Source organism: Esox lucius, chromosome 14 (genome assembly GCF_011004845.1).
Source record: "Esox lucius isolate fEsoLuc1 chromosome 14, fEsoLuc1.pri, whole genome shotgun sequence".
NCBI lineage: Eukaryota > Metazoa > Chordata > Actinopteri > Esociformes > Esocidae > Esox > Esox lucius.
In genome coordinates this window covers 10,694,818-10,710,192 of record NC_047582.1, presented here as the reverse complement: position 1 = coordinate 10,710,192, position 15,375 = coordinate 10,694,818, and the positions used below count along the sequence as shown (strand labels likewise).

The window sequence follows — 15,375 nt, the reverse complement described above, 5'->3', positions numbered from 1 at the left end:
ATTAATCTATAGACCTAGTAAACATATCACTGACTTCCAAGTACACAAACACAGTCTTGTTTTACCAACACATTTTTCTGCATAAACATTACTGGATGATTCTATTCTCAAAATGGTGGAAGAACACATTAATCTGCAGCATTTAAAGGGCAAGGAATAATGCAAAAACATTCCGTCTGTGTGCGATTAAATTATTTTAACAACTCTAAATCACTTGAAACATATCAAATGCTATGTATTTTTCCAATGAAATGATTTACGACAGCATTGACTTGTTGTGTGAATGTAACAACTCTCACCACATATTGTAGCTAGCAACATTATTAATCTTGTAGTAAATCCATATCAAATCAGGCTGATGGAATATATCTGAATGTTTTGTTTACCATGTTGACATAGCTAACTCTTATGTATTAACATTTTAGCACAGTATTATGCACAGTATGCATACACGTGAAATTTCCAAAATTAGCAAGGAGGAAATGTATACTGGACGCGCGTTATCGTTCAAGCAGTTTAATTGACATGGATGGAAGTGTCAGTTTGAAATGTAAGAAATGAGGAGTCTACAGAATATTAAAAAACTTTAGATAGTTGACAAATTAGTATAACGACTTGTCCTGGCACCACAACACACAGTATTTACCTGTGTGTATTGTGCCGATGCGCTTTCCAAAGTCTTTTGATGTTCGTAGTATTTTTTAAAACATTTTTTTACTGGAAGAGTAGCTGTAGAGAACTCAGTCAATCTTTTGCCCCCCGAATAGAGAACAGTCAGAGGTGTCTTTGGAATGACTTGAGCGTGACATTGTTTTTTCACCAATAATAGCATTGCAACATTGGTATGAGAAAGAAAATAATAATAATTCTGCTAATGCCCATTAATGTTTTTGATTGGACAAAAAAAAATTAAAACTCTCTTTCCAAAATCCACCTATCCAATTAGTAGTTTTATAAAACTTTCATCACAAAGATCATTTCGTGTTGTCTCTTTTTGGCAAACCTAAATAAACACTGCCTGGGAAGAGTGTGGGGGTTACGTTGTTCTATGTCTTTCTTTACGCCGACAGTCATTTTGCCAAGCTTATCCTGTTAATGTTAAGTGTTTCCTGTTTTCACAAGTCCTGGGCCTGACTCAAAAGACAGAACTGACCAGTAATTTATCAGTTTACAAATGAATGTTATGCAGATAGTCTCTGTTAGATTTAAAATGCTGCCAAATCTAAGAGAGAATCTGTTTTCTAATATTTTCATTAGTTTGAGTGCATAAGCATCTGCCGTCATGGGGTCCTCCTACAACCCCTCACTCAAACTGATTGTCTGTCTCCATGTTAGATGCTAAAAGCATATTCCAGCCTGTTTCTGTCCTTGCCCTCTCCATTATCTTATGTAATTCTGCTGATGGACTGTTCTAATGTGCATCTACAATTTTAATACTATTGCATGGGCTCCCCTGATGCAGTGGAGACAGTGTTCTGTTAAGAAGAGTTCATTTGGTAAACTGTGGATTAGCTGTTGCTCCAGATTAGTTTTTATTGAGTGTAAATCTACACTGGTCCTCCATAAATAGTCACTAAGCTCTGAGCAGGGAGGGCTCATGTGCCGGGCCTGATCTACATTATAATGTGGATATTGAGTGTACTTTGTATTTCTATGCTGTAGCTTGCTATTATAATATTTCAATGGGCGAGGTTTACTGTCATGCATTTTATGTCTGATTTAGTGGAGTCTGAGCAAAGCATCTATTCACGACCATATTACAGTGGCTTAACATTTCGTCCATGCCATGGAATGCCACTTCCTTTGAAATCTGAGCATCACATTCTGCTCCATTTAGTCCACTACTGTAGATCTGTCATATAATGTTATTTAGGCATTCACATTCCACTGCCGCGGTAGCCTCCTGTGTGTCTGCCACATCTATTGCACTACACGGCACGGTCTCATGATATCGGGCAATTCTTCAGAGCGCGTTGGTGGTTTAATGTTTTGATGTTCTCTGTTCAACTGCTGTTAGAGTACTGTTGGTGCAGCCACAGTTCCACAGGCATCCCATGGGTTCGGATGAAAGAGAACTACAGTCTGAACAAATGATTGAGTATTGCAGAGAAGCTTGTACGTGAAACCATTAAATGGTTTTTACAGTCTCCTTGTCAGATGAAACACAGTTGGCTTTCAATGCTGGTTGAAAGTATATGATCCTTTTGTGTAACTATAGATCTTTTTAGTATTCACCATGAAATCTTCATCTCATCAGAAATGAAATCTTCATTTCATCAGTCTTTTTTATCTGACATGAAACATCTATAGTTACCAATTCCATATCTTGGTTTAGAGGAAATCATGCATTTAGTAGAAAAAATGAAGGAATTAGAGCAAGTGCAAAAATAAGTTGAGAGTTAAATCAAGTAGTTAAGTAGAATCAGGTGGGTAAATAATTGGGTATCAAATGAACCAATCAAATGAGGGATCTCTGGGAAACAGTTTGGCGTGGACTCTGTTAAACAGAGAGAAGAATCCTTATCAGTTTGGTGTTACTCAAACAGGTGAATGCAAAGCACAGCATGCCGAGAGGAAAGGAGATATAACGACACAGAGAAGAGGGAAGTTTTGAGCACATCAGTCTGAGAATGCTACACAACCGTACACTGCAAGGCAAATCATTTACATGGGAAGAGCATTTAACATGACAACAACTCGGCCTAGAAGTGGACCCCGTTCCAAAATATCCCCAAGAGCCACAAGAAAAATAATAAATCAGGTAAATGCAAACCCAAACATAACATCTGGAGATTTGCAGACCTCCCTTGCTGCATCTCAGGTTACTGTGCATGCGTCAACAATAAGAAGAATGAATATAAATTGCATCCATGGGACGGTTGCAAGGAAGAAGCCTCTTCTGTCAAAAAAAACACAAACTGCCCTTCTTAACTTTGCCAGAGACCCCCGGACCAACATGAAGGATTCTGGTCCATTCTCTGGACAGATGAGTCCAAATTTGAGCATTTTGCTCACATTCACAACTGATATTTTTGGTGACCCAATGCTGCCTATCCCCAAACGAACCTCATCCCAACAGTCAAGCATGGGGACTGGAATGTCAACATCAGGGGCTGCTTTTCCTCCTCAGGATCTGGTCGACTGCACATAGTTAATAAAATAATGAATTCTGAGGTGTGCTATGAGATTCTTGAACGGAATGTATGGCCATCAGTCAAGGAGATAAACCTGGCCAGAAAAGGGGTCTTCAAATTACAACAACACAAAGCATTCAAGCAAGTCTGCCATAAAATGGCTCATGAGAAAGAAGATTTGTATTTTGGATTGGCCCAATAAAAGTGTCTGATCTTAATCCAATGGAGATGCTAAGACCTCTAAAAACTCACTCAATTGGCTGAGTTCTGTAAGGAGTGTAAAAGAATCTCTCAAAAAAGAGGTCAATGACTGATTAGTAGCTATAGGAGATGTTTACTCCGTTATCACTGCTAATGGATGTGCCATAAGCAATTGAATGAAGGGGTTCAAAAACTTCTGCACACATGACATTTAAGCTTTAAAATAAACAATGCAAATGTGTCATACGTTATGTTTTTGTTTGTGTCCTTTATTTGGAATGTCTTTATTACAAATTGGGGTTTAGATACATTTATTTTTATATTTTATACCAAAAACTAACCATTCCTATAGGGTTCACAAACTTTGAAGCAGCACCGCATATATAGAAATCTCAAACATTTAAAAGGTATTCACAGCCGTTTTAGTTTCGAGTTCAATAAACAATGAACTGAAGTGACATTAAGCTGTTACCTGTTTTGTTTTGCCAATAATACTTGTCAATAAGTATAGCTAGCTAAACCAACATTTAAACATGATTTCCATTCAACATTTTAAAAACCCCACATATTTCATATCTCTGTACTGTACAACTGACTGACTGACTGTTCATGACTGTGTCTACCTCCGATTCACTCCCTGACTGTAGTACACGGATGTAGACATCTGTCCATCTGTCTGTCTTCTACTGTACCTTCTCACCTCCTGTTTTTTTTAACCAATAATACTTTTCAATAACTGTTTTATTGAATTTCCTCAAAACACACTAGCCGACTGGAATGAGAGTGAGGATAACATTATAAATATTAATGCTCCTTAGTATATACTGTAGCTACCTAGCTAAACCAACATTTAAACATGATTTCCATTCACAATTGTAAAAAGAATTATAATATTTCGACCATCATATAGTTTGTGGGCTGTCTCTAACGTTACTAGCTAGCTAGCTACTTATCGCTAAATGGTGATCGTTGTTTGCTGCTGGGATTGTCAGTCATGACTCAACTGTTGGAACTGCATTGGACTTTAGCACAACAACTTTGCATACCCCATTTGTTTTTGCATCATGTTCGGAATGCACTTGTCTGCAAAATGTGCTCTTCAAATAGTAGACTTTTAGTGGTAACGGTGGCATGGTTAAGCTATCTGATCAGTTGTTTGTTCAATTGGGGAATGATCGGATGTGCTACACACATTCAAATTTGGGCGGGAAGTGAAAATGCAAAAAGCATATCGTTGGATGTATTAAAATGACATGACAACATGATGTCAGGTCTTTCAAGCAAAAATCTCGAGTCACATGATTGGATTTTCAGATAAGGCTCAACAGATCTAGCAATGATATCAACCTCATACTTAGTGATACTGATTACACCTGCCGTACTTCAAAATTTTATTTATTTTTCTGTGCATACCCTTTAATGAGAATTGGCATGAACACTTTCATGCTCTGTACATCATCCGAGATGTTCTAGGGACAATGCACAGCCCATAGGCTGTTTCCTTATAGGCTACTTAGTAAATGTCAATAAGGCAAGTCTTCCAATGTGTGAAATCCAGCTAGTGAATCAAATGTGGACTTTGACCTCAGTCTGTCAGAGGTGCAGAGCAAGTAGATTTAAATGCTGATGGAGAACAGAGCAGACCAGAGCAGGCCAACCACCACATACAGTTACTTCTGTGTCTCTGTACCTATACAGCTGTAATCCCATTTTAGGCCATACAGAGTTTAACGCTGAGGTGTCGAACATACGGGTGGTTTGAGTAAAAACATAACCAAAATATATATATACTCAGTATACCTCAACATAGGATCTAATAGCACACCTGTATTGACTCTTGGGCGAGTGTGTATAGTTAAAAACAAATGTAAATATTTTAGAAAGGTTAATGAACCCTACATTAATACTGTTTAGTCTTGCTATTAGTCACCTAAATAAAAGCCTGAAAAACAGGGGGCATTGACAATTTTTTTTATATAATATAATGTATAATTGTGCCCCATTGAATGTTGCCAACAGGTTAAATTATATTGACAACCTTGGTTTAACGCATGATTCTTTCCATACTTCTCAAAAATTGGAAAAGAGGCCAAAATGATGTACCTAAGTATCAAAGAGATACAGTTTCCATTCTGATAATAGAAACCGAACTGTTCCACATTCCGTCAGGACAAGCATTATACAATGCTAACTTATTTTTGACCCCTGTCGTATGAGGACGTTGTCACACCATGAAGAAATTCATCAGATTGCCTTACACAGTCTTCAACACAATCTGTCTGCAGCCTGTGAAATGCATAACTGTACTACTGACTGAGTGTTCATGACTGTGTCTACCTCTGATTCACTCCCTGACTGTAGTACACGGATGTAGACATCTATCTGTCTGTCTGTCTTGTACCGTCTCCCCTTCTGTCCTTTAACATTGAGTGTTGAACAGATTCAATTACCAAGACATTGCATGTGATGAGCTGCTGCATTTTACTGCTTCGTTTCCCTAGCCTCAGCTAGCTGGCTGTAGATAGCCTAGCCGACTGGAATAACGCTGGCAATTCCCGAATCTCTGGCTGAGTCGTGTCTCATTACGCTGGTAACCAAAAATAGTAACTGAGACTTTAGCAACAGCCACTTGACCCCTTTACAGAATCTGTCAAAACTGACCAAGCTACTCTACTTTCCAATGGCTCTGCTGTGGCCCCTGTGGCCTGCAGGTCACCAGGTCCTCCTCAAGCAAAAATCAAGGCTGCTACAAGCTTCCTGAAACTGCAAGTGTAGTGAGGGGCCGTTGTTTTCACATGTACTTCTGCATACATATAGGAACGCTCTGTGTTCACGTGTTCCAATGCAAAACCTCATAAACAGATCTCAAGATGATCTGGCACTGCAAGCTCCCAGCTATAATGTAACCTGCAAATCATTGAAATTATCCCACACCTGTTTAGCCACTATTGTCTTAATTGTGGTCCTACATGTATTAGCAGGCGCACAGATTTTTAAGCTTAAGAACACATGGTACTGATATGAAATGCCAGAGTAGGGCCCTGTGATCTGCAATTCCTCCACTGCATGGGCCTTTATAACTGAAGTACTGTAGGCAATTAGAAACACTGTTCAATATAATTTCATACATTACTAAATGCATGACACAATGACACATACATCAATTACACAGAAATTGCGCCAAGCGGTTTCAAGAATTCAAATCCTGTTGGTGGCATACCAACAGTGCCCTGGGGCCTCCCATTAGGTGGTGCAAATTGTCTCAGCATTATACAGGGTTAGTAAGGTTGGTGTGAGAGAGAGGCCATGAGAACCAACGATAATGATAAAGTAAAATCAAAAAACACATTAATATATGAAGTCAACTATCAACTATATACACGACTGTTCAAATGTTTGGGGTTTATCAGAATTCATCAGAAACACAGTGTAGACATTGTTCATGTTGTAAATCTGGAACCTCATTACTGCTATCCATGCATAAAGGTGTACTGAGGCCCATTTTCAGCAACCATCAGTCCTGTGTTCCAATGGCACGTTTGCAAATCCAAGTTCATTTTAAAAGGCTTATTGATCATTAGAAATCCCTTTTGCAATTATGTCAACACAGCTGAAAACTGCTGCTGATTAAAGAGACAGTAAAACTGGCCTATTTCAGACTAGCGGAGTATCTGGAGCATCAGCAACTGTGGGTTTGATTACAGCCTCAAAATGTCCAGAAACAAAGATCTTTCTTCTGAAACTTGCCAGTCTTTTCTTGTTCTGAGAAATGAAGGCTATTCCATGTGAGAAATTGCCAAGAAACTGTAGAAAGTACACAATGCTGTGTACTATTCTATTCACAGAACAGAACAAACCAGCATAGAAACAGGAATGAGAGGGTGCACAACTGAGCAAGAGGACGCCTCACAGGTCCTCAACTGGCAGCTTCATTTAGATAGCACCCGCAAAACACACAGTGAAGAGGCGACTCCCTGGACAGAGGAAAATTGGAACCAGAAAAGGAACCAGGCAAGCTTAGTTCAGCCGGCCTGTAATTAAAAGCGATAAATGTTGTTGCCCTTACAGGATTCGAACCCGGGTCTGTCACAGGAGTGGTTGCATCTTTCACCAATACACCACGGTGCTATACATTCATCCAGTGTCAGTATAGCAACTCGACATTCGATTTTGTCACGCAGTAACATCACGCCACGTGTGTATATTTCTCTAGACACCATTAAGCATTGTGTTAAACTGACTAAAGTTTCTTATGAATTTTTCTTCCACCACAAATAGCGTCTATGAAATGAATGGCTTTTGCCACTGGCTCTTTTAACAGCTTATTAGCCAGTAATAGGCTTACTTGTTTTCTTTCATTCGTGAATGACATTGATACAATAACTATTAATATAGGTGACGATAACTGACTTCTTCATCAAGTGAAAAGACGATAGAATTGTGGAAACCCCTACTTGTTTACAGCCCGAGGGGTTTTGATCTGGCCTATTATTACCCCAAAAATCATGCACGGATGCAATCCACCAGAAATAGTTGCAATGTAAACTGTTTTATTTTAGGCTTACTATAACGTAGCTACTGAAGTTTGTAGCCAGCAAAGTTTTTGTCTATCCTGACCCAAAAAGCATGCAAGGATGCGTCCTTCGAAGATCCACCAGAAATAGTCGCAATGTAATCGTGAACATGCTTATTTTAGGCTTTCTATAACGCAGCTACTGAAGGTTGTGCTTTGACTGTGACTGAGATTCGAACGTAGGATCTATTAGTTGCCGGTCCGCGTCTCTAATCACTACGCTATTTAACAAGGGTCGGTCAGTAAAACCAAATGAAACGATGCTGGAGGTGTGCTTGATGCCAACTGTCAAGGTGGAGTCTAGGGGTGCAATGTGATGGTGAAGTGGGATCTTGAAGAAGGAAGGCTAGCACTTTGTAACGCCATGCCATACCTTGTGGATGACACTTGGTGGGAGCCGATTTCCTCCTAGAACAGGACAATGACCCAAAGCACAGCTTCAAACTATGTAAGAACTATTTAGGGAAGAAGAAGCAGTCAGTATTCTGTCTATAATGGAGTGGCCAGCACAGTCACCGGATCTCAACCCTATTGAGCTGTTATGGGAGCAGCTTGACCGTATTGTGCATAAGTGCCCATCAAGCCAATCCAACTTGCGAGAGGTGCTTCAGAGAGCATGGGGTGGAATCTCTTCAGATTACCTTAACAAATTGACAACTAGAATGCCAGTTTCTGCAAATGGAGGGTTCTCTGAAGAAAGCAAAGTTTTATGGACAAAAAATTATATTTAGCTAACCTTGTCCATGATTATATTTATATTCAAACAAATGTCATGTATGTTTTCATGGAAAACAAGGACAAGGAGTAACTCCAAACATTTGAATGGTGTGTGTGTATAAATATTTTTATTTTATTTTGTCAGTTCCTGCTGTGAACAATTTGTTGTAATTGACATCTATGTATGTCTGTAGAGAAAATAGACTTGTGTCAAGTTTGAGTTCCTTATCTTCAGATCACAGGAATAGCCTTCATATTAAATGAATGTGGTCTGCTGGTACAGTACTCGAGTGTGATGTTTCTAAGAGGATTTATCTCTCCATATAACACTGTTGTCAGATCATCCTGACAAAATACCCTCTTCACCAACCAACCATGACTTAGAGCTAGAGATGGTCAGGCCTGAAACATGCCTTCCCTAATTGCTACCACTAGTTTTGTTTTATCTAATGCTGTAAGAGAGACTTTTGAGAGTTGCTCAAAGGAAACACGATGTCTAAACCCAGATGCCCTCTGTTGCCATGTATGGGAAGTTGGAAACCAACCACGTATATATTTGTTCTCTTAGCCGTGTTAGCTTGATAACAATGTGTGTCCTAGCCTCCAGTGTGTAGCAGGTCAGGACAGTGCATGTTACTGGTTGAGGTAATGTTTGTGTTTCCTGAACTGTGTTTTCTTTGAGCCGTCTCCTGTTACAACATTCCCAAAGTCTTCAGTGGGGTGTCTGACCCCTTCGTCCTGCTGCTCAGCTGGGCGTACCCAGCTTGGGAAAGGTTCAGCCACGACGTCCACTCATACTGTGCGTCTGTTAGAAGTCCTGAAGTGATGTTTGCTGTAGGACGGACCTCTGATTTAATGCGCGGACCTGACCGCGCCGCTCATCGGGCTGAGTTGATGAGTCACGGCGGTGGGGGATGTGGGACGGAGCGCCGTAGCCCCGCCCTGCAGGCTGCTGTCACCTCTCCACCAGGCCGAGTCCTCACTGGGATTTCTTAGTGTTAGGGAGGCCGAGGGTCAGACTGATGGATAGTCCTTCTCTTGGATGTAGACTCTCCCATTCCTCACTCTGATGCATCGATGACATCCTCCTCCTTTGTGTGTGTGTGTGTGTGTGTGTGCCTTTATTACTATACATATGAGAATCTAAAGTCCTTGCAAGTAGAGTAACCCTTGGCAAATCTGGTGAGAACAAGTGAGAACATTTGGCCGGTATAACAGGCCCAGGTTAATGTTAGATTCAGGATGAGGAATATGTTTTTTAAGGTTGAGTTTCATTTAAGGTTTGGGACTGGGGAAAGTAGGATATTAAATGGGTAAGTAAAACAAGCGCGCGTGCGTGTTTACATACAAGTGTGGAGAGAGAAGACGCTGTTTATCCCTTCATAACCCTCTTGGGTCAGACTGAGCCGGCCATTATCCTAACTGGCAAGCCACCCCATTAACCCTTTGATTACAGCAGATGTGAATGGGTGGATGGCTGCAATCATCAAGCATAATATCCTCCTATTACGAGTGTTTCAGGCAGCGTGGCAATATGTTGTTTCTTCCCAGGGAATGCACAGCTCCAGTATGAGGGCAGACGGGAACTCTGCACATCTTGTCGGTCAGTCAGGATTACAAATGAGGGCAATTCGTTGTAAAAATGGACTGCAGCTGAGTTCGAAAAACAGCCCTCTCGGTTTTAGGACATTAGTCACTTTTTGAGCATTTCAGCCATTCCTGGGCACTGGTGAAAACGAATGCCCTTATAAATCTCTGCAGACAAGCTTTTATTTGATGAATTGATTTAATCATTCAGGGCCAGAAGGATGGTGGCTCCCTTTTAAACACTGTTTTCATATTAATGGGATCCAATGGATTCAGTCAAGCAAAAAGGGATAGTTCTAACTGTTTCCAACTGAATGTGAACAGCCACGGTCTTCATAGCTATAAATGTGTTGAAACAATGTTGTGCAGCTGGTGTTGAAACAGCCTCCTGGTGCAGCAGGCCTAATACCAAAGCCATAATGGAACTGTGTTTCTCAGGTTATGTAATGGGGAGTTCCCTACTTAAAGACTAAGCCTAAATGGGATAATCACCTTCTAGAGTCGAGGCTACCAGAGCGACACGACTGGCCTCGTTCACAGGCTGAATTTGGTTAGCTTTACTGCAGTGTTAAACCGTCCAACAGCTATGACGTCACTAATATTTTCTGCTAATTGTCTACAATGGGTAGGGGGCTTTGGTTTTAGCCAGTCCGAATGTTGATCACTGAGTGGTGCGGTGACATTGACTTTTGTGACATTGTTTCTTTCCCCCACCTACAGGCCCATGAATGGAGCAAAAACGACGAGCGCCTCTTGGCAGCCGTGGAACATGGGGAGGTGGAGAAGGTAACTGCCCTCCTCGCCAAGAAAGGAGCCAGCGCCGTCAAACTGGACCATGAGGGCAAGTCAGCGTGAGTGACGAGGGTTACGGGTCGGACTTGGGTCACACGCAGATTAGAAACGGGTAATCAGGACAGCTTGGAGATTTAGGATGTGGGTTGTACAAACTGAATTAAGGGTAACATTGGAGCGTGGTAAGGTTTGTAGTTTAAATCGATACTATTTCTGCTACTATTTCTGCTGCTTTTTCCCTGGACGATCTAAAACGACCACACTGTTTCAGTGGAGCATGCAGTTCTTGGATATTCCATTACAGTTCTCTGGTTACACATCTACCATAGCAATAATGATGGAATTGTCCCCAGGCAACTATTCAACGCAGTAGGCCATAGTTCCTGTCCCTAGTGGGGAAGGTAACGAGATGAAATCGGTCATGTGGATTCTGATTGGGTTGTGGTTTTGTCTGTACGAATCATGTCATTACTTTCTACTCTTTTCAAAATTTTATGATGTAGGGTTGTTCTTTGCCCAATTGCTTGTGCCAAAATGAATATGAGCTAAAGCCTAAATGGAATCTATTGTTACTCGTGATCGGGAGATTATTAAATTGGTGAGCTAAGGATTCATAAAATACATCCCATACACTGCTTTGAGCTAATGATTCATAAAATTCACCCCACACAGTTTTGCTAAAGCCGAGACACAAATGTCTAGTTGAATTTCAGTGTTCTTATAGTGTTTTGGCTCATGTGTACAGACCTGCCAGGATTCCTGGCCTTACATTGATAGCCTATTGAAAATAATATAATTGCCATTGTATAAACTGGTCTCCTTTGTGTTTTTAACATGCTCCCAATTAACACAAAGCGAGATTGAATCCTGACATTGTCCTGGTTTCTATAGGCTCTGAATAAACGTGACAGCCATGTCCCTTCTACCCAACTAGGGCAGATAATGCAGAGAGACAGCGTTAATGTTTGACCTTTTTTTCTGACTGCTGCTCTGCCAGAGACCAGGGAAAAACAACACCGCTGACCTAAATATATGGAGGGATTTACTTTTCGGGGGCTGGGGGGGGCTCACAGGCTGACAATGTGTATTTTAGGTCACCAGAACGAAGAGGCCATTGTTTACATCGCTGACTTTCCCAGCTTTATCAGGACACAAACTGATGGACAGTTTGTCATTGCCTTTGTGGATAGTGACTGGAATGGATGGAAACCACTGGTGTCTGAAAGCATAAGACCGTTAATGAATATTAGTGCAAACACACCACCACCACACACAAACACAGTTATCATGCGCTTCACATCACCTACAGTAGCGTGACTGTAGGGATGCCCTCTAGGCATCTCTGTGTTTTGTTTTTGTTTGAAACCCAATTAGAGGCAGCTGCCCAGCATTGCCTCTAATTGGGGCTCCTATTTAAGTTGCCATTTGCCTAACAAAGTTGTGGATCATTGTTTGTGCTAGGTGCCTTCAGTCTCCCCTCCTCTCCTCTCCTCTCCTCTCCTCTCCTCTCCACTCCTCCTCTCCTCTCCTCTCCTCTCCACTCCTCCTCTCCTCTCCTCTGTTCGGAAACCAATAAAGGAATGTCAGTCTACTACTGCTCTGCACGTCGGGTCCTGCCATCCAACCATGACAGTATACTTAATTAATTTTCTCACCTGATATCTAATTGCAAGTTAAAATGCATACATAATTAACATATGTTGACCCTGCAATTAATGCACTTCAAGTCTAATTAGTTTAGAAATGTGGGCTCTCTGAGGAAGCTGTTTGTAAAATGCAGAATATTATCAGTCTGTACCAGACATGGTACACACCAGCAAGTGATTTTGAGCAATGCTTTTCATCCTGAAGGTAATGCATTTTGAGCAGATACTCTCTGAAAGGTCAATTAAATAGTCTAGAAACCTTATCTAAACCCATGCGTATCTCTATATTTCTATAGATAATCCATGTTCATTAAAAAAGTGACAGTTTTGAAGAAATGCTCTTGCTATCTCTTCCAATTCAAGTTCAGACTTTTCACAGAAGAACTGTGAATTAATGGTGGCAAGCGCACTTGGATAATGACTCTTGAATACTTAATTATTTCTCTTACACATCCTTGGATCAGTCGAAGTGCTATGGCATAATATCCTTTGCTAAAATTCATTCTGGTGAATCTTCTATTCTGTTTCTTGTTTCGATCAAGTTCTTTATGAGGTGTGAGGAAGACATCCTCCATAGCAGAGGTAATTGGTCGGTCGTTGTTTTCTTGCGTCGAGCGAGCCTGCAGGGCATCAGGCTGCCTATGTTAGCTCCCAGTGTGTGTTCAGATTGGTTGGTTTGCATGATGGCCTAGAGCATAGCTAATCGATCCACAGCGGAGTACTGACCCAGTTTAATAACACAAAAAAAAAGCCTTTTAACATAATGAATAGATTGGTGGATAACCTGTAGTACTGAATTCAAGGGTCCCTACACTATTTAACCTTGTGTTGATGTTTCCAACTTGAAGAATCAGATGCCACTGATAATCATCCAGACAGAGCACATTGCTGAAGACTGAGATTGAATTGTAGTGTTTACCTTTGCAGGATTTCTCTTAAGGGAATTTTACGGGTTCCGGGTTCAGATGTAAAGGAAATGTTTTCTGTTCTATTCTTCCACTGTGTGTGTGAACATCCTGTTCTTTCCCATCCCTCTCCATAAAGTCTCCACTTGGCTGCTACCCGTGGACAGACGGAGTGTCTCTCAGTCATCCTGGCACATGGAGTGGACACATCGGTCATCGACGCCTCAGGTTAGTGGACTACCTTTGGTCAGGGCAATACCGTGGGTAACACTATATTTGTAGATGCTTCACAAATTGTCCACAGACTATCAACAACATTTCAAGTTGCCTATCTACTAACACCCACAATGTATAGTATAATCATCTAGAGTGTCTATAGATGGTACATCTGTCTACCCAAATACAGTGTGACCATACCTTGTACTGTGCAAAGACTTACATTAACATTTTAAAGCAGAGCTATTTTCTTAATGTGAACATGCCCTGAACGTACTTAATTGTTGGTGAATATTCTCTGTAGAGCTAATCTGCCCAGAAACATATTTAGTGTATGAGGCTAGTGGTTCCAGATATGTACTGATCAGCAGGGAGTTGAATTAAGCTGAGGCTGCAAAGGAAGATATCTTAGCAGAATGTCTTTTTGTCTCAGGTTTTAGTGCTTTACACCTTGCTGCCAAAAACAACCATCAGGAGTGTGCCAAAAAGCTTATACAGGTAAGATGAACCTATTGAATTAATAATACAGAAAACATGAATGGTTACTTAATTAATTGGCTGTGTTTTTGGTATATTTCACTGGCACTCGTTTTCTGGGGTCATTTCTATGTATGAGAGCTAAGATAGTTGTGCTAGTTCATGAATCCCTTTGTGAAAGTGGGTTAACTAACTGGCTGTTAACAATACTGACGGGTCTTGTGTTGAGAAGCGTGTGATATCTGGCAGTGTTCAGTCTGGTGATCATCCGATTGGTCCCAGTGCATCTTCTGATCTTACCCATGACCACTTCCCTATCCTCAGTGCCCTGATAGGACCTTAGTTCAGTCATGCAACCATTCACACACAAATCTGTTTTCATGCATCTGCAGGAGCAATATGGATAGATTCTGAAAAACACCAAGTGCTGTGGGAGCTGGTTAAAGTACCATTGTATAATATTTTTTTGGTTGAACCCAGATATTAAGCGTTGGTATTTTCATAACTATAACACGTCGTAACTGTGATTGAGAAATGTTTTATGAAGCTGTCCGTCTCCAGCATCCATCAGTGTTCATGTGTACCATATACAGATATGCTCCTCTGCCTATGTATGGGGTAGGGTTGGGCGGTATGATGTGTAATGGAATTTAATATTCAGCTCTCAGACACAAGTGGGAGGCTTGAAATAAAAAGACCAGAGGCAGGAGTATAATGTTTTCGGTTTCAATAATGTTTTCTTTTCTCACAGTATAACAAACAATTGTACACTACAGGAACAGGTAACACTGCTATGCCCTGGTGTACACCTGAAGAAACCGAACAAAAGTTAAACTTCCGGCAAAAGGCTGTGGCAAAATTATAAGGGACGGGAAGTAGAATGGTCATTACTGGCTAACCCTGTACATATCAATGGAGAACCACCATTAGGCTCCCTTACTGCATGCCTTTACTGCCCTGTCCTCAAGCTCAGATCTCCTCCTGTTCCCCTAAGTAGTTCCTGTAGTAGTAGATGGCATGCGCTAGGTCTGATAACAGCGAGTTGGTACCAAAAAAATGCCACTCTGTGATTTGCCAGCATTTTGGTTTTTGTATTCAACTTGTATTTATTATTTTCATATAGGTTA

At 40.9% G+C, this 15,375-nt stretch overlaps 1 protein-coding gene across 3 annotated transcripts in view; it reads left to right on the top strand.

Moving 5' to 3' along the window:
- The window catches only part of rai14 (retinoic acid induced 14), a 43,448-nt gene that overhangs the window by 11,732 nt on the left and 16,341 nt on the right, over positions 1-15,375 (top strand). For 2 of the 3 annotated variants that reach the window (XM_034296824.1, XM_034296823.1), the window contains exons 1-4: positions 10,713-10,837; positions 10,933-11,063; positions 13,695-13,783; positions 14,205-14,269. In XM_034296824.1, the coding sequence (XP_034152715.1) occupies positions 10,799-10,837; positions 10,933-11,063; positions 13,695-13,783; positions 14,205-14,269 (324 nt within the window). In that variant the 5' untranslated portion in view covers positions 10,713-10,798. Of the gene's footprint in view, positions 1-10,712; positions 10,838-10,932; positions 11,064-13,694; positions 13,784-14,204; positions 14,270-15,375 lie in introns of those variants that run through there. The other variant, XM_010877275.5, reaches the window with a different exon arrangement.